The following is a 24,419-nucleotide window of genomic DNA, read 5'->3' as shown; positions in this document are numbered from 1 at the left end:
CACCATGTTGACCAGGATGGTCTCAATCTCTTGATCTCATGATCCACCCGCCTCAGCCTCCCAAAGTGCTGGGATTACAAGCGTGAGCCACTGCACCTGGCCTATATTTGAGACTTTAAGGATTCCTTGGAAGGTTAGAATGTGTTTTCAGCCGCTTATCAATCTTTGAACAGTCTAAGATTAAAGAAGGCAAACAAATAATAGTATCATACATATGTACCTGCATATATTACTTGAACATGAATGTTGTTATGTCTATATGCTACACTTAAGAAAAGACAGTGGATGATGTCCACAGCAGAGAATAATAACTAGTAAATGTATGAATTGTGGTTCTCTTTACTCTTCTATCCTCAAAGCTAACACTATTTTGATTGGAGATATTAAAGATGTCAGCATATAAAGGTGCTTGTTTAAGCTATTCTTTGGACTGTAAAACCTGAGATATTTTAAAACACACATAATTTAAAATGGCATTCATTTACTAACACTTTTCACTTAAAAATGTAAAACAAGGAGAAGAAGAAATGCAATTGGTGATTTTGTAAGTGACTCATTCATTTCCGTGAAGCACATTAGCTAGAGTTATATTAGGTGAAATTTAAAGGTTTTTTTCAAAGAAGTGAGAAAGGCCACTCATTTTGTCATTTTATGTCAGTCCAGCACAGTAGAATTTATTACTGATCTGAACCACTTTAATTTTTTGTATGGCAGTCCTGACCTCCTACTTTACCTGCTCTTCTAAAAGTTGAATAGTCAAAACTGGGAATATATGTCTAGAATAATCTGATTAGCAAATGAATGCAAAACTATTCTTTACCTTCATTTCAGTTTGCTACCTTCCATTCCCTTTGGAAGTTTTTCTTTGTCTTTACTATCCACTTCACACTTTCTGACTTTATTTTTAAGAGTTGCTATCAAATTTTAGATTTTGCCTTTTCATCTCGTTGCTTATTTTAAATGCTATTGTGGAACATCACTGTGCTTTTTTGACCCTAGCTGGGTAATCTAAAACAAAATAACCAATCTCAGAATTTCTGTTTACCCAGTTATAAAATCAGAATAATATATACTCCCTATCATTTTCAGGTTGTTATGACAGCCATATAAGGATAATTTATAACTGCAAGTGTTAAAACTGTACAACACCATACCAATGTATAATATTAGTATTGCAGCACAAATGTCTACACTAGGTTCCAACTTCTTTTTCACTCTTGCTTTTCACAATTATGACTTCATCATCACCATCAGCAACACAAAATGTTTACTATACAGCCACACAAATATTATACTATTAAGAATGCTACATTTAACAAAGTAAACAAAACAAAATCTGCCTTTTATGAGCTTATAGTCTTAAAATTCTTTAACAAATCCAAGATCAATTTTTAAGAAGTTGTTTTCTGACATCAGGGAACTAACTCGTCCTAGATTCTAGAACCAAGAAAATAGAGAATATTTGAAATAATGAAGCAACAAGACTAGAACAAATGTAAAATATACATATATCAAGTACTTGACACAAATTATGAAACTTCTCGTGTTTCTTCTTTTGGTAATGTTTTGCTATGAATGACAATTATTTTCAAATTCAATACTGAACTTGGGTATCCTGTAGATTCATGGAAGGAAGTAGATCTCAAACTAGTCACCAGCTTTCAATTTGGAAGAGCTGCTATAGGGATTAGTGTCACAAAGACAGATTTAGGAGCACAATGAATGAGATGCTGTGAAAAGGAAGAAGGAAGATGTGGCCACGTAACAAAGTGAGAGACATTCAACAGTAGGATTTCAATGGGATTTTGATCTGCTTTTCCATCTGCTTTTCTTTTTATTTTGTGCAATTAAAAAAAAATGTTTTCTTGAACTCCTAACCTCAGATGATCCACCCACCTCAGCCTCCCAAAGTGCTAGGATTACAGGCGTGAACCACCAAAATGGGGGAGGGACGGGGGCGTGGGGAGGTGGGGAGAGAGAGCATGGGGAGAAATGCCAGATATAGGTGAAGGGGAGGAAGGCAGCAAATCACACTGTGATGTGTGTACCTATGCAACAATCTTGCATCTTCTTCACATGTACCCCAAAACCTAAAATGCAATAAAAAAAAAAGAAAAGAAAAATAACTAAAAGAGTATAAGTGGATTGTTTGTAACACAAGGGATGAATGCTTGAAGGGAATGGATACCCCATTTTCCATTATGTGATTATTATGCATTGCATGCCTATATCAAAATTTCTTATATAGCCCATAAATATACTTATCATGTTCCCATAAAAAATAAAAATTAATGAAAAACAAAAAAAAATGTTTTCAACCCTTCATTAACTACACATTCTGTTTTACGATTCATTAATGGACTATGTAGGGAGGCTGATGCCTTGTCTTTCAAAATATCTGCCCTTTTTGCCCAGTGGTTTATCATGCTACTGTGATTACTCAGAGACACCATAAGGAAATGGCATCTGCCCTCTCCGTCTTGTAAAAGGAACTCAATAGTGGCGCCCTTAATTAAGCATTGTCTTTCTCTTTCACAGGAATCACGACAGTGCTTACAATGACAACCATCAGCACCCACCTCAGGGAGACCCTGCCAAAGATCCCTTATGTCAAAGCGATTGATATTTATCTGATGGGTTGCTTTGTGTTTGTGTTCCTGGCTCTGCTGGAGTATGCCTTTGTAAATTACATCTTCTTTGGGAAAGGCCCTCAGAAAAAGGGAGCTAGCAAACAAGACCAGAGTGCCAATGAGAAGAACAAACTGGAGATGAATAAAGTCCAGGTAAGACATTAAATATTCCTAAATACATTCTTGGTAAATTTACCAGCAGTATGATGCCCGGGATCTCATAACTTAACAACAATTAATAAAATATTATTTGATCTTTAATAACACTCAACCAAGCCTTCACTGTACATATTCGGGGACTGAGGAATGAAGAAGTTAGATTGAGGATTATATTGATTAATAATATACCCTGGAACTCAACCCCAAGTCCATTATAATTTATTCTAAACTAGTTGTAAAAGTATATGTAAAATAATAATGCTAGATTTGCATGGTAAGTAAATGAGAGAATATACTCTGCACTGCTAAATGCAGATGAGGTGATGCAGCACAATGGGTATAACCATAGACTGAAATTAAACTGCCTGGTTTTGATTCTCACCTACTAACTTTGCAGCTTCAGCCAAATCAACCTATATAAGTCTTTATCTAACCTTTTCTTTCAGTGTCCCCATCCATAAAATGGAGATTATGATAGTATATCTATCTCACAGAGTTGTTATAAGAACTGAGATTTTTTTCATTGGTATATTTTATAACCTGTGGTCTCATTGGATGGAACTAAATTTAAATTAATGATTTGTTCAGTTTTTAAAAACATTTCTGTAGCCTCTACCTCTGAGCCATTTTCACTGAAATCAATTTACCATTAAGTACATGGAAATGTGTATCTACCACAAATTGTTTTAAGACAGCACACAGGGTGACAACTCACGTATTTGTTCATGTAGGCACTGTTCTAGGCATTTGAGATGCTGATATGAATGAGACAAAATTCCTCAGTGTCATGGAGCTTAGGTTCAAACATGAGAAGACAGGCAACAAAGACAAACAAATATTAAAAGGGTAATTTTAGGGACTAGTAAGTGCTAAAAAAGAAAATAAAACAGTGACTCATGCTTGTAATCCCAGCACTTTGGGAGGCTGAGGCAGGTGGATCGCTTGAGCCTAGGAGTTTGAGATCAGCCTGGGCAATATGGCAAAACCTCATCTCCACAAAAAAACATATAAATTAGCTAGGCATTGTGGTGTTTGTCTCTAGTTTTAGCTACTTGGGAGGCTGAGATGGAAGGATAGCTTGAACCCAGAAGGCAAAGGTTGCAGTGAGCAGAGATTGCATCACTGCATACCAGCCTGGGTGACAGAGTGAGACCCTGTCTCAAAATAATAATAAAAAACTGAAAAGAAAAAACAGGAAAATGGAGTACTGGACAAGAGAGTATTTGAGTCAGATTTAATGGAGCAGGACACTTTGGTATGACTTCTCTGTGGAATTACCATTTGATCTGAGACCTACGTGACGAGAGGCAGCTAATATGCATTGTCTGTTCTAGGCAAAGGAAACAGCAAGTGTGTAGGCTCTGAGGCAGGAATTCCTGTGTGTTTAAGAACTGAGAGAAGACTGATAGAGCAAGAGCATAGTAGTGAGGGAGAAAGCAAAGTAGTATGAAATGTGGTTCGATCATTAAGCAGAGGCCAAATTATAAGTTTTCAGGGTGTGTCGTTATACTCTCAGTAGGACAAAAGTCTGGACAAATACTGTTTGAAAAATTAGCAAAGGAAACTTAGAGATTCAGCCAAGTGGTTAAAATTCAAAGGAACACATCACTTAAACTTCTACCTTTGTATGAGGCACTATGTTCAGTGCTAAGCTAAGGGGAGAGAAGCAGACATGATAATTCGCCCTCAAGAATCTTCTCATCTTATGGTGAAAGAAGGTTATACTCACATGAGGTGATTGTAAAATGAGACAAGACAGTTAGTTTGAGGTGTATACCTGAAAAGAAAGTAGCTTCTCATGGTCCGATTGTAACCATACCAGCTTCAAATGTTTTTTGGGAGGTCACCTCTTTTCCATTCCCATCCTCATCTTAGTTGCCTTCCAAACATACTAGTTTATCCTCTGCACAACTTGGAATGTGTGTTAATTTATAAGTCATGAGGGAAAACCCTACCTAAAGAAAGTGGAATAGGTTCAGTGGTGGGAAAATTCAGAAGACATGAAATGGATGGATACTCAAAGATAAGTAGAATTTAGGAAAGCATATTGAAGAAAGCAGGGCCCTTCCGTTGGTAAAAAGCAATATTCTCTAGAGAGAGTAATTAAATTGAAACAGGAGAGTTCCCTGATCCCCCTCACAAGACATATGACAGGGATGTGGCTCCTCTGTTGGGCTGCCTCACACTCAAACTCCTTATGGGAGGGGGAGCATGCTGACGGGCAGGTGCGGGAGCCAGGGCAAGCACTTTTGGGCTCTCACCCCTTGGTAGCATCTAGAGGTGGGTGCCTGCAACTCCGAAGCCCCAACAGGTACCTTACAGTGCTCCTTTAGTTCTGCATCTGGAGACAGCTTAAGCGTAGCCAGCTCAGTGCCTTTGTGGTACCTAGGTTCTTGTCCAAAGTCCAGGAAGAATCGGGACATACGGACAAATCGAAGGATGATAAATGTGGGGGACCTTATTGCCAGAAGGAGGTGGCTCTCAGTGAGATGGACGGTGAGCTGTAAAGGGGCTGGAGTGGGAAGATAATCTTCCCCTGGAGTTCCGCCATCCCACAGCCAATCTCTTCGACCATCCCCAGTCAAACTCCTCCCGATGTTCAGACACTCCTCTTCTCTCCTCTGCTATGACAGTTTTTTGCTCCTTAGCTCTTTTCCTGATGGAGCCTGGGGTTTGGGGTTTATATGGGTACAAGACAGGATGGGCCAAAAGGCAATATTTGGGCACTAAAACAGGAATCCCTGTTCCATTTAGAGCTGTGGGTTTCTATGCGTGAGGGTGGGGCCTTTGCCAGGGAAACACCCTCTTCTTCCCAGAATTTTCCTGTCTCTGTCTCCTGTCCCTATCAAAATGAAAGGTCAAGCAAGCTGGAATCCATGTATTCAGATAAAACAAAAAGACTGTAAAACAAACATTAAGCAAACACTTTAAGGTTTTGATTCCACGCTAGGATATCAGATAAATTTTTTAAGATAATAAAGGTGAATAAAGGCAGGAGGAAAGCTTGTGTCATGTCAGATCTAGATGTATAAGCCCTGAAGGGGACTTCATGACTGGCTAATAAATACATAAAATGTTCGCATTTGACTGACCTTTATTTCATAAGCAGGCTGTTTGAGTAACACTGGGCTTAAATGTTGTAGGAATTCCTTGGCTCTCAAATCAGTAAATTTTATTTTTGATAAACTGACTTTTTAAATTTTGAAGTAAAGGAGAAAGAATTGAGAAATTCCTCAACTGTCAGGAGACAATGCTTAAAGGAGATTTTTTAAAAATATGTTTTTATTCATGGAAAGTTAGCCTAGAAACTTCACAAATGATTTCCACAGAAAAAGAGACATAATTACAACAAAATTCAAAAACAAATCATATTAAAACAAGACAGAGTACTTTGTATTAGGCTAATCCTCCTATTGATAGAAATAATAAACTGTAAACACACTTTTAAAAACCTGCTTTAAGACATGCAAGAATAACAAAACAAGCAAAAACTGAAAGAGAATCAACCTTCAAAAGAAAGAAACCACACTGAGTGAAATCCATGTTTATGCAGCTTTTCCCCTGAAGCCATGTCCCAGTCTAAGGGATGTCAGGCCCGCAAAACTTCATCAGAAACTGCAGTTGTATTGGCCTGAGGAGTCAGATCATGGAGTTTGATTCTTCCAGAGTTCCTGGAAATTTCAGAAGTGAGCCAAAAAAGAAACTCATCATCTGAGTGTAAACTTCCCCAGGTTGATCCCTGAGTTACAAATGTACAGGTTAAATACCAAGGAGCTCAGAAAGAAAAAATAGCTAGAAGCTGGGGGAAAGAAAAATGAACAGAAATTTTAGTTGCTGTCCACCATATAAAAGTCAGAGTTTGGAGTTTGAGTCCAGCCTATTGGGGAGTGTGGGGGTGGTAAGAACATTAGGCTTTCCTTAAAAATCTCAAAAGGCTTATACCTTAGGAGTAAAGGCTAAGTCATAAGAATAAGGGTTTCCCCTTGGGTTAAGGGAAAAACTAAAATAGGCTTACCCTAATAACACATAAAACTATGTCTCCACATATTCTGGGTGATATGTGAGGCATATACCTGCCTACCAAACCCAACTCAACATTCTTTGGGGAAGACAGCAGAATCTAGAGTCTCTATGGTGCATTGTTTAAAATATCTAATATATAGTAAAAACTTACTAGACATGAGAAGAAATAGGAAAATGGGATCATCAAGAAAAAAAGTTTGTCAATAGAAACATATGTGTAAAAGTCTCAAATGTTGGCCTAAAACATAATTAGTATAAACAACTATAATTAATGTATTTAAAAGTTCATAAGAAATAGCCCAAAACTGGAAACAACCAAAATATCCTACAATAGGTTAAACAAACTGTGGTATATTCATACTGTGAGTACTATTCCAATAAAAAAAGAAATGAACTCTTGTTACATGCAAAAACTTGGATGTCTCTCAAGGGCATTATGTTGAGTGAAAAAAAAGTTTTAAAGGTTTATAATACTGTATTATTCCATTTATATAGCACTCTTGAAATAACAAAATTATAGAGATGGAGAACAGATCAGTGGTTGCCAGAAGTTGGTGATGGTGGGGATGGGTGTGACTGATTATAAAGAAATAGTGTGAGGGAGATCTTTGCAATAATGGAAGAGTTCTGTATCTTAATTGGAATGCTTTGAATTTACATATGCAGTAAAATTACATAGAACCATACACACTTTATGCCCATGTCATTTTCCTGGTTTTGATATTATATCATAGTTATGTAAGATATAATCAATGGGAGAACCTGGGTGAGGGGTACATGGGGCCCCTCTGTGCCATCTTCACAACTTTTTGGGAATCTATAATAATTTCCAAATAAAAGGTTTAAAATAAAGTTAATAGAAAAAAATTGATACAGTGTATGAAGAGATGGGGAGTTTCAGAAGATAGTTGAAACTATAAAAATGGAACAATGGAAATCACAGAATTGAAATTTTAATTAGATGGATTAACATCACACTGTATAGAACAGAAAAAAGGGATTAGCGAAATTGAAGGTCATATTAGGCTTCTCTCAATTTCTCGATTGTAGCAGTTCTTACCATAAATGCTGCTACTCTGAGGATGCCCTAACAGACACCCTCTCTCTTGATTTATTATTTGGTATCTCTGCTTATTGTTATCATGGGATCCTGTGATTTTCCACAATAGGACTCCCGTGATAGTGAGTATGTTTATTTGTATAATTATCTTTTAACATCCCTTTCTCTTATTAGGCTACCGTTTCCCAGGTATACATCCCAGGGCCCTTGTCTATTATATTTATTGTTCTTTTCTCAATAGCTAAAGGGTAGATACCGAATAAGTACTTGTTGAATGAATGAATGAATGCTGGAGAGCCGTTCTCCATTTAAGATATTTTTAGAAACCACACAAGGCATTCAGTGTTATAAAATTCTTACATATTTATAATAAGTAGGAAAAAGAGACTATACTCCACTTCAGCTTCTGCTCTAGACTGTCTTACTGTTCCTATCATTTTTACTTTCAAAAAAGTATTTTAAGCATGCCTATATCGACCTCTGGTATTCTTTTTGAATCACAGTGTTGTATAGCATTACATGTAATCTTCAAAGGAGCATTATGGCTAAGATTTTGAGATGGCACTGTTCGTCTGGGGGGTGATGCCAGTGTTCATTGTCTCACGCCAAGGAAATCAAGGAAATGGACACACAAGGAGTGAGGTTAAGAGCAGAGGTTTAATAGGCAAAAGAAAGAGAAACACTTTCTCCTACAGAGAGAGGGGTCCCAAGCAGGTTTTCTGGTCTGTAATGAAATAAAAGGGGTTTTATAGTTGAGTTTGAGGAGGTGGTGTCTGATTTACATAGGGCATGAAAGATTGGTCAGACCAGGTTTTCCATTTGCATGAGGCTCAAAAAACTGGTTAGGGCTAGATGTGCCATTTGCATAATGTGCAAAAAAGCTAGCCACCCCACTCTAATTTTTTATTATGCAGGTGGGTTCTCTACCTGGCTGGCACCATGTTGCCTGCTTCTGTACTGTACATGGGGTGACAAAGAAAAGGGAAGATAGAGCCTTCATGTTGAACATACTTGTCTTCCAGGTAGCCCTTTTCTAATGGCACAGCTTCCAGCACTCACCCGTGCAAGCTTCCAACTTACTTCTCTATGTCTACAGTTTGATTTTTCAGGCTACTCTTTGTTAGAAAAGAAATGATTTGGGGGCTGCTTTTTGTTAAAAGAGAAATTCCACCAAGGACTCTGTTGCCCTTTCTATCTGTCTAAATAATTTCCTTCTATCTCCTGTATCAATTTTATAAACTTCTTCATATTTAGGTGGGAAAATAATACAGCTGCACCATCTCATACATGTTATATTCATTCCTGCACCTGCTTGGGTTTTGTAGTTCCTAACTTTCTTGTCCTCTTCTAAAAACAGAAGCCCAGACAGATAATATGTCAATAACAAAGCAAGGGGTTCTTTCGGGAGTTCTTGTAAAGCAGGCCTGGTAATGATGAAATCTCTGAGTGCTTGCTTGTTCACAAAAGATTTTATTTTTCCTTCGCTTACGAAGCTTAGTTTGACTGGATGTAAAATTCTGGGTTGAAAGTTCTTTTCTTTAAGGATATTGAATATTGGCCCCCACTCTCTTCTAGCTTGCAGGCTTTCTGCTGAGAGATCTGCTATGAGTCTGATGGGCTTCCCTTTATGGGTAACCTGACCTTTCTTTCTGGCTGCCCTCTGTATTTTCTCCTTCATTTCAACCCTGGTGAATCTGGCAATTATGTGCCTTGAGGTTGGTCTTCTTGAGGAATATCTTTGTGGTGTTCTCTGTATTACCTGGAGTCGAATATTGTCCTGCCTTGCTAGGTTGGGAAAGTTTTCCTGAATAAGCGCATTTTCTAGCTTGGATTGATTCTCTTCGTCACATTCAGGTATACCTATCAAGCGTAGATTAGGTCTTTTCACATAGTCCCATATTTCTTGGAGACTTTGCTAGTTCCTTTTTATCCTTTTTTCTCTAATCTTGTCTTCTTGTTTTATTTCATTAAGTTGGTCTTCGACTTCTGATATCTTTTCTTCTGCTTGATTGATTCGGCTGTTAAAACTTGTGCATAGTTCGCGAAGTTCTCGTGTTGTGTTTTTCAGCTCCATTAATTCACTTATACTTCTGTCTAAGTTGTGTATTTTTGTTAACATTTCATCAAACCTTTTATCAAAGTTCTTAGTTTCTTTGCATTGGGTTAGAACAAGTTCTTTTAATTCACAGAAGTTTCTTATCATCCACTGGAACAACCAGTATCAGCCTTTCTTAAAAATATCAAAAAGTAAAGAGCATCAACATAATCAAGAATTTACATCAACTAATAGGCAAAACAGCTAGCTAACATTAAATGGCAGTATTAAACTCACATATATTATTATTAATTCTAAATTTAAATCGACTAAATCCCCCAATCCAAAGACACAGACAGGCAAAAAGAAAGCTAAAACCCAACGGTATGCTGCATCCAGACCCATCTCACAAGCAAGGATACACAAATACTCAAAACAAAGGGATGGAGAAAGATTTACTAACCAAATGGAGAGCAAAAATAAATAAATAAATAAAAAGCAGGAGTTGCTTTAAAGCAACAAAGATCAAAAGAAGCAAAGAATGATATTACATAATGATAAAAGGATCAATGCAACAAGAAGAGCTAAAGATCCTAAATATATATGCACCCAATACAGGAATACCCAGATATGTAAGACTTATAAAGAGACTTAGACTCCCACACAATAATAGTGGGAGACTTCAACATCAATATTAGACAGATCAGTGAGACAGAAAATTAACAACGATATCTAGGATTTGAACTCAGATCTGGAACAAGTAAACTTAATTAACATTTATAGAACTCTCCATTTTAAATACACAAAATATACACTCTTATCAGTACACATCACCTCTATTTACAGGTTTAAATGAAATATTGGTTGCTGCTTGTTTGTTATTTTCTTCCCTCATTTTTTTTCATGTCTTTATTATTAAGCACAATTATAGGCATACCCATTTTTAGACTGCATTCTAGCCCGGGCAATAAAGCAACACCCCCGTTCTCTCTCCCTCTTCCTCTTTCTCTTTCTTCCTCTCCCTCCTTCATTCTTTTTTTTTTTTTCAAAAAAAAAAGAAAAACAAAGCAAGTATATTACTTCATCTGTTCAGTGTGTCGTTTCAGCCGTTACATTAATAATGCAAACTGTGTGGTATTTTAAGTTGCTACCGCCTGGTTAAACTCAAAAATATAAAAAAGACTATTAATTTTTTTTAATATAATGGTTGGATGATCCTCTACTTTTCGATGCATGTAAACAGTTACATTTAAATGACATCTGTGCTCTGGTCCCAGACAATTTTCATTTGAGGGATTTCCTCAGTATTTGCCTTGGTTCGCTGGAGCAGAGTGGCCCTGTTCAGTTATTACACATTACTTTTGATAGCTTTGGCCAGGCAGTCAGGTCAAGGGGTATTTGTACTGAAGCTTCAGGAGTGCTTGCTTTGTCTTGATTTATATTTCCTCCAGCCGCTCTGAAGCATCTTTTTATATCAGTGCAGATGCTAGATCCAGACATTAGGAGAGTTTCAACCTCTAAGGTGATAAAGACTGTAGATTCATAGGCCCCTCGGGCATCATTTGAAACTGGAGATAGTATTTAGAGTCTTGAAAGATAGATTTCACAGTACAACTAGGCCATAAGTAAGCTACCTCTGGGCCACTTTTATACTCATCTGGAACTTTTTCAGTTGTATATACTGACCACAATGCCTATCCGTTTGCAAATATGAGAAATGGCTGAAATGGTAGCTTGGGTGGTCTGTGAGCAGAGACCAATTCAAAGTCATTCGGTGTCACAGGGGACACCAGAGGAATCTGCCAAGGATTCATACTGTGAAGCCTGAGTATCCGAGACAGGTCTCAGCTAATTTAGAAAGTTTATTTTGCCAAGATTGAGGACATGTGCCCATGACACAGCCTCAAGAGGTCTTGTTGACATGTGCCCAAGGTTGTCAGAACAGTTTGGTTTTACACATTTTAGGGAGACATGAGACATCAATCAACATATGCAAGATGAACATTGGTTCAGTCTGGAAAGGAGGGACAACTCGAAGCAGGGAGGGGGCTTCTAGGTCATTGGTAGATGAGAGACAAATGGTTGTATTCTTCTGAGTTTCTGATTAACCTCTCCAAAGGAGGCAGTCAGATATGCACTTATCTCAGTGAGCAGAGGGGTTACTTTGAATAGAATGGGAGGCAGGTTTTCCCTTTTGCTTAGTGATTTTGGGGTCCCAAGATTTATTTTCCTTTCACATACCAAATATGCAGTTGCATCCCCAATAGTCAAGAAATCGATTTTTTTCCCCTTAGAATCGGATATTAGTATTGTGATTTGGCCTCTTCTCTCCCATTCCTGTTCTCTGCGGTGAGTCACCCAAACATTTTCAGACAACTTTCTGAATGGGAATCAGCTCTGTATTGCGGTTACTTCCAGGATGCAATGTGCAGGTGAAGGCAGGCACTGTAAAGTTGGACAGCTCTGTCTTTAGGTCCAGCTTGAAATAGCTCCATATCTGTCAGCCTTTGAGACTGGGTCTTCAGACCAACTGAAAAACTCACCCCGCCTTCGATGGAACTTTCACCGTCTATACCTAGCATCCAGAATTTCTACTGACAGCCTGTGTTGATAGCTCATGAACTTCTTTATTCCTCAAAGCCTGCCCAAATCTGCCTTCATTCACTTTTTGTTCTCTAACCTTGATTTAATCCTATCCTATCTCCAGCCTTCTGAAGTCTAATTTTCCTTTTTAGGAATCTCTGTCTCTTATTTTCTATTTTTTTTTTTTTTTGTCTACCCAGGTATCTAGAACTCTTTTGGTGAACAAGAAAGAACTCTACCTTAATTAACTGGTTTTAAAATAAAAGAGGACGGAGAGGGATTTATTGGCCCACAAAACTGAAAGCCCCAAGCATAGTCCTAGTTTCACATGTGGTGTTCCAGGTGTGCAAAGAATTTGTCAGAAAGTATCTCTCTTCATCTCTTAATTCTGCTTTTTTTATATTGACTTTATTTTCAGTAGACCCTTCCCTCATGGTAGTCCCAAAGTTCCGACTTTATAGTGTCAAAGCTGTTTGAAATTAGCACAAAATTATTTCTTATACCCAATAGTTCTAACAAAAACAAAAAGGCCTAGAATTGAGTCTTTTTGGACAAACGTCATATTTTAACGCAGAAGTCAATTCTTCTCACCAGAAAGATGGAAAACGCTAAATGCCCAGGTCTGGGTTACATGCATGTCCTTTGAGCCTAGAAGATGCAATCAGGCATACTTCAACCACATGCACCAAAAACACATCAGGGCGTTATCATCAGAGGAAGGTAGAATGGAATCAGACAGGTCAAACCAACAGGCAACCACCATAACCACCTAGGACCCTTGGGATGTTTGAGTGGAATACAGACTAGAAGGATCTTAATCTGAAATGAGATGAACTCAAACTGGTGGTTTTAGCAAGCTTCCCAATTCATTCAGATACACCTCAATGTCTGAGAACCACAACCCCGGAGATCCTACAGATTCCAACCACCCCTGCAGGTGTCCTTGGCCATTGAAACTCAGAGTTCAGAAAGATGGCTCAAAGTATAAGTTTCAGATTTCCCCACTCTGCAGACATTTACTCGGCAAAATGTATCTTAGCCTCAATTCTGGAAAAGCAAGGAGGACATACTGAGTAGCAATGAACAACAAAAGAAGCTCCTGCCCTCCTGGAGCTTTTATTCCAGTTGAGGTAATTGACAAATATGTGAATAAATGCATGATATAATGGCATGCAATGATAATTATGGTAAAGAAAATGATGAGAAGCTACCTAGGTAACAATGTGGGCAAGAAACAGCATTCTACAAGAGAAGCATAGCAGATGAAAATGCCCTGTGGACTAAGGAGAATCAAGAGACAGCCAGAAGGCTGGGCACCATGGCTCATGCCTATAATCCCAGCACTCTGGGAGGCTGAGGGGTGCAAGTCATCTGAGGTCAGGAGTTTGAGACCAGTCCGACCAACATGGAGAAACCCTGCCTCTACTAAAAATCCATAACTTTAGCCAGGTGTGGTGGTGCATGCCTGTAATCCTAGCTACTCAGGAGGCTGAAGCAGGAGAATCACTTGAACCTGGTTGGTGGTGATTATGGTTAGCTGAGATTGTGCCATTGCACTCTAGCCTGAGCAACAAGAGCAAAACTCCATCTCAAAAAACAAAATAAAACAAAACTAAAAGAGATAGCCAAAAAAAGTCCGGTGTGGCTTGAGCAGTGCTCAAAAAGCAGTGTGGTAGGAAATGAGGGCTGAGGTACACACAGGAATCAAACCACGTAATGCTTTTGGATTAGGATGAGAAATCTGGATTTCATTCTGTGCCTTGAAAAATAACCAGAAGATATAAACAGAGTAAACAGATGATGTAAATAGACATCATTTGTTTCACTTTTTTTTTTTTTTTTTTTTTTTTTTTTTTTTTTTTTTTTTTTTTTTGAGACAGGGTTTCTGTCATCCAGGCTAGAATACCGTGGTGCAATCTCAGCTCAGTGCAACCTCTGCCTCCTGGGTTCAAGTGATTCTTGTGCCTGAGCCTCCCTGAGCTCCCTTGAGTAGCTGGAATTATAGGCGCCCACCACCATGCCCAGCTAATTTATGTATTTTTAGTAGAGACGAGGTTTTGCCATGTTGGCCAGGCTGGTTTAGAACTCTAGATTTCATGTGACCCTACTGCCTCGGCTTCCCAAAGTGTGAGCCACTGCACCTGGCCTGTTTTACTTTTTTTTTTTTTTTTTTTGACGTAGTCTTGCTTTGTTGCCCTGTTTTACATTTTTAAAGGATTGCTCCAGCTTCTATGTAGAGAAAGGAACATAGGGCTACATTTCTGGAAAGAAGAAGATCGCTTAAGCTTCAAGAAGTGATGGTGGAAAGGAGACATGGAACACCTGCTATGTGCTCATAAAAAGGAAACATTTAAAAAGGAAGAAAAAAATGAACAGAATCAGGATGCATTTAAAAGTAGAGCAGTTTGGACCTATTAAAACATAGAATGGGAGAAATAAGGAAAAGAAAGGAATCCAAGATAACTGTATCTACCTGAGTAATGTTCTGGAAAACTGCCAGTTGTTTCATTTTATCTTTATCTTTTTCTCTTTTATGTTTCCTGAAAAATATAATTTATTTGTCTTTGACTTATGTACATTTGTACTTAATCTTCTGTTCTTTCTCAAAATGATAATAAAGTTTCCATTTCTGCCACAGCTTTCAGGACATACATAAAGACATGCAAAGCATCAGCAGAACCTCCCATTTCCTACCCACCAAAAAAGGTTTCAGGAATTCCAGGCTAAGAGGTCAGGGTTTGGCAGCCCAGATGAAAGCAAATGACTGACAACAACAGCAAATGCGGTACCTTCCATGAGAGGGATGGGAAGATGAAGCCTGGGCTGTTGCAACTGTCTGCTCTCTACAGGGGCAAGCAGCTATTTGCACTGGTTGGCTTCATTCAGCAGAGTGTAGGCTTCTTGAGGACAGTGAATTAGCTCACTCTGTACGTAGCCAGCCCCACTTCACTTGGTTTCCTGCTCTGTGCTTCAGAACCACTCCGTTAATGTGACTCTAATTGAATTGACTAGCAACAAGGAAATAACTCACTGTTTGCAAAGTAGATTGAGCCCAGAGGTATTCCTCGACAGGGCTTTAAAACTGCCACTGAAAACAAGATTATATTTTATTTCAATCACGCTAAAATGAGTTCAGCTACATTCATATATTGAAAATATCCAGAGCACTTCGATTCAGTGAGTGGCAGCATTTTCATAGTCTAAAGCACTCATTGAGGATGTTGGAACAGAGAGGAGAGCGTGAGTGAGATGGAAGAGGTGGAAGAAAGGCTGAACCCAAGCTAGAAAATAAATTTGCACACTCGCTTCAGGTTTCTGTTACAGAAAGAAATAGTACAGCCATCACATCAGTGTTCTCTGGACTACAGTCATTTGAGAATCACCCTATAATTTTTGGCATGCCTTTTGTATCAGTCAGGGCTCTCCAGAGAAACAGAACTAACATACAAATAAAAAGAGATTTATTTTAAGGAATCACTTCCTGCAATTGTACAAACTGGCAACTCCAAAATCTGTCAGGCAGGTTGCAGGCTGGAAACACAGACAAGAGTTGATGTTGCAGTCTTTAGCCTGAAATCTGCAGGGCATGCCTGAAACTTGGACAATATTTCTACATTACAGTGTTGAGGCAGAATTTCTTTCTTTCTTTTTTTTTTTTTTTTTTTTTTTTTTTTTTTTTTTTTTGAGACGGAGCTTCACTCCTGTTACCCAGGCTGGAGTGCAATGGCGCGATCTCGGCTCACCGCAACCTCCGCCTCCTGGGTTCAGGCAATTCTCCTGCCTCAGCCTCCTGAGTAGCTGGGATTACAGGCATGCGCCACCATGCCCAGCTGATTTTTTGTATTTTTAGTAGAGACGGGATTTCACCATGTTGACCAGGATGGTCTCGATCTTTTGACCTCGTGATCCACCCGCCTCGGCCTCCCAAAGTTCTGGGATTACAGGCGTGAGCCACCGCGCCCAGCCAGAATTTCTTCTTTAACTGGAAGCCTCAGTGTTTGCTCTCAAAGCTTTCAACCAACAGCATGAGGCCCAGCCACATCATTATCAAGTGTAATCTTCTTTACTTACAGTAACTGTAAATGCCAGTTACATCTACAAAATACCTCCTCAGCAACATTTAGACTAGTGTTTGACCCAGCAACTGGATACCACAGCCTCGCCAAGTTGACACACAAAATTAACCACTATATCCAATGTATATATCCCCATTCGTTCATTTCACATATATTTATTGAATGTTTCTATATGCCAAGTACTTTTCTTGGCTTTAGAGAAACAGTTGTGAATAACACAAAATCCCTGCCCTCTCAGACTAACATTCTAATGGGGTACTCAGCGGAAGCAACAAGTTGAATAGGAAGAGAGCGGATCAAGAGCTCTGCTCTGGTCGTGTTGAGATTTCAATGCCTCTAAACACCATGCAGAGCCATCCTTTAGGTTATTTTGCAGTAAGGCACAGGAGAAAATAAGAAAACATGAATTACTTTAGGTTTTCCCCCTTGTAATAATGAAATATGCGCATGAATATACTGTTAAGAAAACTATGCACACAATCACTAACCGGTCATATTTTCCTACATACTTTAAAAGATGTAAATAGCTGTTTTGTTTTCTTCATATTACCTGATTTTTAAAAAAGTAATTTTAGGAGGAGGGATGGTATTGACCATTTTCCTCCATAACAATGTGAGCACCAGTATTTCAAGAACCTTGTCTGTTTTGCTCACCACCATCTTCCCAAGACTGTTGTGTCGTCAGAGTTAGAATTTAAGAATAAGATAATGTTGTTTATAAGCAGTGCACTGCAGGAAGGGAGGAAAGAGTTCGCCAGCCAGAAGCTGGATTGTCTCTGCCATCTCAGGCCTTTGTGAAATAAAAATCCAGGCTTTTCTTTATAAGTGAGTCCCTCTGGGACTTGTCTGTGGTCAGCAGGCCTTAAGCCTGGGTGTCATGACCTTCAGGAAAAAGATGTGAGAAAGGCTCAGCAGACAAGAAGAAGGTGGACATCGTGGTTCAAGAGAGCAAACTTCAAAGAGGCTGTTGGAAAGAACACTGATAACCTGCAATTGAAATAGGTCGGGATATTTGCCCGGTAAAACATTTAGAATCAATAGAGGGTCAGGGTCCCAGTGTTTGTACAGGAGACTGTACCATCAAGAGGCTTTATTTGTTGAGATCTCTGAATTTTTTAAATGAGGGACATGATGTTCTGTTGCTTATGGAGGGGCTGATGTCTTCATCAGCGTCTGGAACAGTGCCTGAGGCATAGTACCTCAATAAACATTGATTGAATAAATGAGTGAGTGAATGCATGAACTATTAACATTTTATATGGTTATCCATGTTCTGCCTAAAATTACCTTTTGCAGCACAGGAAATAGGCCTAACAAGGAGTGGAGTGAGAGTGAAATATTGCCAAGCCTTGGGGCAGAAGATCAAAAAGCCGCCTTCTCTGCTCCCCTTTACTGGTCATCTATCTGAAGTGGAAGAGGAAGGGTTTTTCGATTGGCCCTCCTGAAGCCTTCTTAATAATTACATTCATTTTCTCTAAATGTAGGTTCAATGACACTCTATATTTTTAAAAAAAGAATTTGTTATGTTGGTTTGAGGAATGCATGATTAAGATACTACAGTCCTTCCTTCCAATCAGAAACAGACTTACCTTCCCGGTCATTGGAACTGATAAACAACCACAGACTTTACCCAAAAGCACAGCAGGGTTCAACACCCAGATTCCTATCTGCACTGCACTCTCTCAGTAAGCAGATCAGAGACTCAAAATCCCAGAAGGCACAGAGCCTAGCTTGGCTGCTTCCTTCTTCTAAATATACCTATCAGATAGGTCAGTGGAGAGCAGGGAGAGGGGAGGAGGAGAAAAGAGGTTGTACATGTTCCTCCCTTAGATTCTCTCCTAGGGCTTGGAGTGGGAATTCTCATACTTGAGGGCACTGTGAAGTGTGGGGAATGATTATCCCATAGAACAGTTCTTTCAACATCAGCAACTTTTTAAAATAATCTGCTGGTCTGTATCTGCCTAGGAAATCCAGTGTGCTAACGATTTTAACTTGCCTTACTTCCTTCTGCCTCAAGGTTTAAAAATCTTCAGTCTGGATTGTGCTTAACTCAGCTATTGATATTTTGATATTTCTGTATTAATTAGGCAGAATTTGACCACTGCAGATTTTGAAGTGTACAACATGAGACTTCTTGATTTCTCTGCTGATATGAGAAAACAATAGCCCTTTCTCCATGGATATTATTTTTGGAAAGCTGTGTCAGCTTCAGATATAAGAATACCTTTGATGCCCTGATATGATTGAGGCACAGGGAAAGCCACTCTTCTCCAAGGGGAAGGGAATATGGCAGAGCCAACCAGAAACTTGTGGATGTCAGCAGTGGTATGGCTCCCACATGTATACCTTACCTTACAGCACAAAGCTGGAGGGAGAGGGATAAAATATCACACTGCAGAAGAAATGCATGAGCATGTACACACACACACACACACACACACACACACACACACACACACGAGTTTGTTAACATCAACCTTTAGCACAAATCCTACTCTGGGTAAGAAAGAAAATGGAAGTGGGCAAGAATTGTTATACGACTACTTTAAAATTTTTCCTTAAAAAGAACGTGGTAATGTTGATGTAAAACTCTGTACTAATGTAATCAGCTTTCATGGATAGTTGCAGAACTAGATCCATTATCTTAAATGTCAAACCACTTAAAGCTATGATTTCTAGCTTTCAGTGACAGAGAATATTGAGGTATTTGCACAAACTGATAAGCCTCATACAATTTTTAGGCACGTTTGAATCTGCACCAAGGCTAACCAAAATAGCTCAATAAAATGTACCTTGTTAACCCTGACTTCTGTTTAATTAGAAGCATCTGTATGCTTCACTGGCTGATTCTAAATTCTAGCAACTTTGTTTACTTAGAGAGATCCATAATAATATAACTTAATGATGCATACAGTATAGACCAGGTGATTCCATTTTACAAGCATTTTTTTTTTAGAATGCTGTGTCTTTCACCTGGAATATTCTTCATAATAAAAAACTGTCAAAGATTGGAAGCCAATCCTTGAGATTACCTAATGAAAATCTTCCACTTATAGATAAAGGAACTGAGATGCAGACTTGTCCAAGACAATTTCTGAGTAGGTAATAAAACTAGAATAATAACATAGATTTCTACTCTCAATTTTTGTTCTGTCCTACCCATCCTTTAAAACTCAATGCAAGCCCCACTGCTACATGAAGGCTTCTGTAACCCCCAGTGATTTCTCATTTTGATGAATCCCTAACCATGGTCTATATTATACCATTAGCATTTGATTGAAAATTTGTCACTGCCAATATTATGCTTCACTCTTATATCTCTAAGGATATATGTGAGCTAATGCTTGTATTTCTTTTCTTCCTTTGACCTGCAAACTTTTGAAAAGGGGAGTCCATACAAACTCCCTTCTCTTCCTTGCTACCAATTCAGTCTTTAATCCCTTGCAATGCAGGTTCTGCTTCAGCTTTTATTCTAAGACGACAAATGGCCTTATTGATAACTCTGTGAGCCTTCTTCATTCACCCTGTTCTCTCTGAAACACTACTGACCATTCTCTCCTTCTGGATACCTGTCTCCCTTCTTGAATTTCTCTTCATAGCATTCTATTATTTGTTCTCTACCTCTGCAGCTTCTCTGTGTCTCCTTCACCAACCCCATAGCTACCCCTCACTCCTAAAATAATCTCGGCCCCAACATTATCCCAGTTATCACCACGTATACATTACTTGCTGGACACCACCACAGGGATGCCTAACGTATATCACAAATTCAACCAAAACAACAAACTCCTTGTTCCCCATACATGCAACATACACTAAACACCCCATTTCTGCTGATGACAATAAAATCCTTTCAGCCTAACAGGCTGACAGTTTCCAGATCACCTTCCCTTCCTTGTGCTACAAATCTCATTCTGTGGCCAAATCAGTTTCATTTCTCTTTTAAACATTTTTCAAAAATTCCTCTTGAGTATAGTTTTCCTTTTCTTTCTGCTACATTGTCCTAGTCCAGGCCCTCATTATCTATCCCCTGAGAACCCCAATAGCTCTGGTTGGAAAGATAGAACTGAAACCTAAAAATCAGTATCAACACAAAGTGATATATGCTAAAGGATATGTGAATGAAAAAAAAAGAGATCCCTAACTGGCTATGCAGAAGCCAGATCTGGACACAGATATGTTTCATCTGACCTGAAGATCATTTTTACACTACTGAGCCAACTTTAAAAAGGGACCAAATAAAAATCAGTATGTTCAGGTTTTCTGGTAAAAGGGGTGATCTGGTAACAGTAAGGTCTAGTTCATTCAGTGTAGTTGTCAAATGGAGCTGAGTTGCAGTCTCCTCCTTAGACATCTGCTCTCCGAATCCCCATAGACATCACCACTCCCTAACTTCACTCAATTACTTACTTTCACTGGCTCTACTCAGCCATGCTTCTTGGTCCCTGTAGGTGGCTGGCTGAGTTTGTAAATTCTTCTGTAAAAGTAAGGGCTAAGGGTTTTTGAGGGTAAGGATGCTAGTTCTGCTAAGCATATATCCTTGTCATCTAACATTTTATCTGTCACACAGTAAGCACTCAATAAATGTTGGGAGAAAGTTTTGGAGGTGACTATAGGCAAGCAAAGTACAAAGATACACAAGAAAGTAGGATTTAAATTGAGCCTTGGCCAAAACAGGTTGATTTGATTAACATACAAAGAGGAAAGAAAATAATATTTGAGACAAAGAATATTCTCTATTTTAATCCCAAATTTGGCACTTATTGTTTAATCGGTTTAATTTACTTAACTTCTTTGAGCACTGTTTCCCTGTCTGCTGAATTAGGATAACATATACTTCATAGTGTTGTTATAACTAAGGTAAATTACTCAGTAAGATTCAATTACTGAAATACTGAAATTACTGAGATAAATTACACAGTAGAATTCAATAAATAGTAGTCATTAACAACAACAACAATATAATAATAACTCCCTGAATTAAGTCACCAATAGATGTACAGAGTCAGGGCATGTGTGTAGCCCAATTAGAATGAAGCACAGTGTTTCACAGAGGGAAACAATGATAGATAAAAAGGGAGAGAGAGATGACAGAAGCCAGAGTCAGTTGCCATTGTTCTCTCTCCGACCAACTCAAGCCTTAAAGCTAACAAATGCATCACTGAACTTTCTGTGTGGTGTAACAAAGGCCAAGGACTGCGACGTGTTCCTCTCAGTAGAAAGTGCTTGAGCTTTGAATCAGATACACACAGGTTCTAATATCAGGGCTGGCACTTAACTAGCTGAGTAAACGAACCAGATTTTTAACTGTTCTAAATCTCAGTTGCCTTATCCATAAAATGGGGATGGGATGGCCTTTTAGAATAGGGTTGCTGTGTTAAGTAATATTATGCTAGGCTCATGGTGGAAACTCAATAAATTGTAGTTCTCTAAACTCTACTATGGTTGCACCATCACATGCTATCTATCCTCTGTCCCTTTCTTTTCTTTCCCTCTTGTTTGTATTTGATTCCTATGTTTTTCTCTATCTCTTCTTCACCAGGCTCTTTTGCCTCCTTACCTATACCTAGTGTGTTAAGTGTTTACTAAGATTAATCTCATTCAAAAGCATTTAGAACCCTTACTATAAGTCAGCCACTATGCTAATACAAGTGTTAGCACAGCTTCCTGTACTGGCCTTGGAAGTACTTAAAGTTCATTCTCATGTATAAGCCATATCCTTTCCAGGTAAATCAGTTTGCAAAGTATATCAGCTTGAAGTTAAACAAGGCCACATTCTAAGCGAATTTGCGTTCACATTTTTTGTAGTTCCAAAAGGGTATGTGTGGGCATAGCATAGAGAAGAACCAGGAAACCTGGGATAGGAATTGCTGGAACTGCAGGAAGTATCAGTGAACATCAGTAGAGGAACAAAAGTCAAAGGATAGCCAGGCGAATCCTTTGACCCATTAATCATATATGCTAGTTTTGCCTGAGGACATAATTATGAATAAGCCACAAAGATTTAACTATAAAATATTGCTTCTCGGCTTTTTTTTTTAATAATACTACAAAAGTAAAACAAACCTTAACATCTAACAATAGATTAATTCAATTATGGTTTATTCATGTAAGCTATTAATAAATCGTGTCACAGAGGAATACTTATTAACAAGAAAAGATGCCCAGGCTGTATTACTGAGAAAAGCAGATGATAAGGCAAAATATATGAATGAATCTGTGTTTATAAGTATACATGAACATAAAAAAGACTGGAAGGCAAGTGAGATGTTAATGATAGACTCCGAAGGTAAGATTATGAATTTTTATTTTTTTATTTTGTGTTTCTAGCTTTGTTTCCATGTACCACTTTTATAACAAGAAGAAATACCCCCCCACACGCACACACACACATGAGTGGAGATAGATGATAGAGATGATAGCTAGAAAGCTAGCAAGATGGATGGATGGATGGATGATAGATAGATGCATACATGAGTGGACAGATAGATATACATAGATACATAGATGGATGGATGGCTAAATGCATGTATGGATGGATACATAGATGATGGATAGATAGATGCATGGATGGATGATGGAAAGATAGATAGATAGATAGATAGATAAACAGATAGATTAGATAGCTGCATGGTCAGATGGATGGACGGATGGACGGATGGACGGATGGACGGATGGACGGATGGATGGATGGATGGATGGATGGATGGATGGATACACACATACATGGATGGATAAATGCATGCATGCATGGATGGATGGATGGATGATGGATAGATGCATGCATGGATGGATGATGGATAGATAGATAGATATAGATGCATGGATGGATGGATGGATGGATGGATGGATGGATGAATGGAGGATGGATAAATGCATGCATGGATGGATGATGAATAGATAGAGAGAAAGCCAGCTGGATGGATGGAGAGATAGATAGATAGATAATCTCCATGTCCGGGAGGCATATCAAGCCTAATGTTTAGGGAGACAATGTTTAATGAGCCTTATGAGCATCATTAGTGACAGGTTAATGAAAACAGGCAAAGATCCTGAGACTTGTGTCTGAGCCTGATTTTTTACCATCAGGTCGACGCCCACGGCAACATTCTCCTCAGCACGCTGGAAATCCGGAATGAGACAGGTGGCTCTGAAGTGCTCACGAGCGTAAGCGACCCCAAGGCCACCATGTACTCCTACGACAGCGCCAGCATCCAGTACCGCAAGCCCCTGAGCAGCCGCGAAGCCTACGGGCGCGCCCTGGACCGGCACGGGGTGCCCAGCAAGGGGCGCATCCGCAGGCGCGCCTCCCAGCTCAAAGTCAAAATCCCCGACTTGACTGATGTGAATTCCATTGACAAGTGGTCCCGAATGTTTTTCCCCATCACCTTTTCTCTTTTTAATGTCGTTTATTGGCTTTACTATGTACACTGAGGTCTGTTCTAATGGTTCCATTTAGACTGCTTTCCTCTTCTATTGTTTTTTAACCTTACAGGTCCCCAACAGCGATACTGCTGTGTTTCTTGAGGTAAGAGATTCAGCCATCCAATTGGTTTTAGGTCTTGCATATGTTTTATTACTGCACTATGTTTACTTCAGAAAGACAAAACAAAAAAAAATATTTTTTTTCCAGTCTACTGTGGTCCAGGTTATCAGCTCTTTAAGAGCTCTATTAATTGCCATGTTTACAAACAAACAAAAAGAGAGAAGTTAGATAGGTAGATCTTTAGCAGTCTTTTCTAGTTGCCCAGGATTTTACTGATTTATTTTTTAAGTGAAAATGAAAAGAGGACCTTGCTGTCTGCCTGCACTGCTTCCTGGTAAACTGTAACAATCTTATGTTGCCAAAAAAA

The 24,419-nt window shown here is 38.8% G+C and overlaps 1 protein-coding gene across 4 annotated transcripts in view; it reads left to right on the top strand.

Moving 5' to 3' along the window:
• Positions 1-24,419, top strand: part of GABRB1 (gamma-aminobutyric acid type A receptor subunit beta1) — a 444,633-nt gene extending 420,214 nt beyond the window's left edge. For all 4 annotated transcript variants that reach the window (XM_037742647.1, XM_037742649.1, XM_037742648.1 and 1 more), the window contains 2 exons: positions 2,539-2,783; positions 23,656-24,419. In XM_037742647.1, the coding sequence (XP_037598575.1) occupies positions 2,539-2,783; positions 23,656-24,000 (590 nt within the window). In that variant the 3' untranslated portion in view covers positions 24,001-24,419. The remainder of the gene's footprint in view (positions 1-2,538; positions 2,784-23,655) is intronic.

Source organism: Cebus imitator, unplaced genomic scaffold (assembly GCF_001604975.1).
Source record: "Cebus imitator isolate Cc_AM_T3 unplaced genomic scaffold, Cebus_imitator-1.0 Scaffold124, whole genome shotgun sequence".
Classification (NCBI taxonomy): domain Eukaryota; kingdom Metazoa; phylum Chordata; class Mammalia; order Primates; family Cebidae; genus Cebus; species Cebus imitator.
Note: the sequence above shows the minus strand (reverse complement) of the source record. Positions and strands in the feature narration are given on the sequence as shown.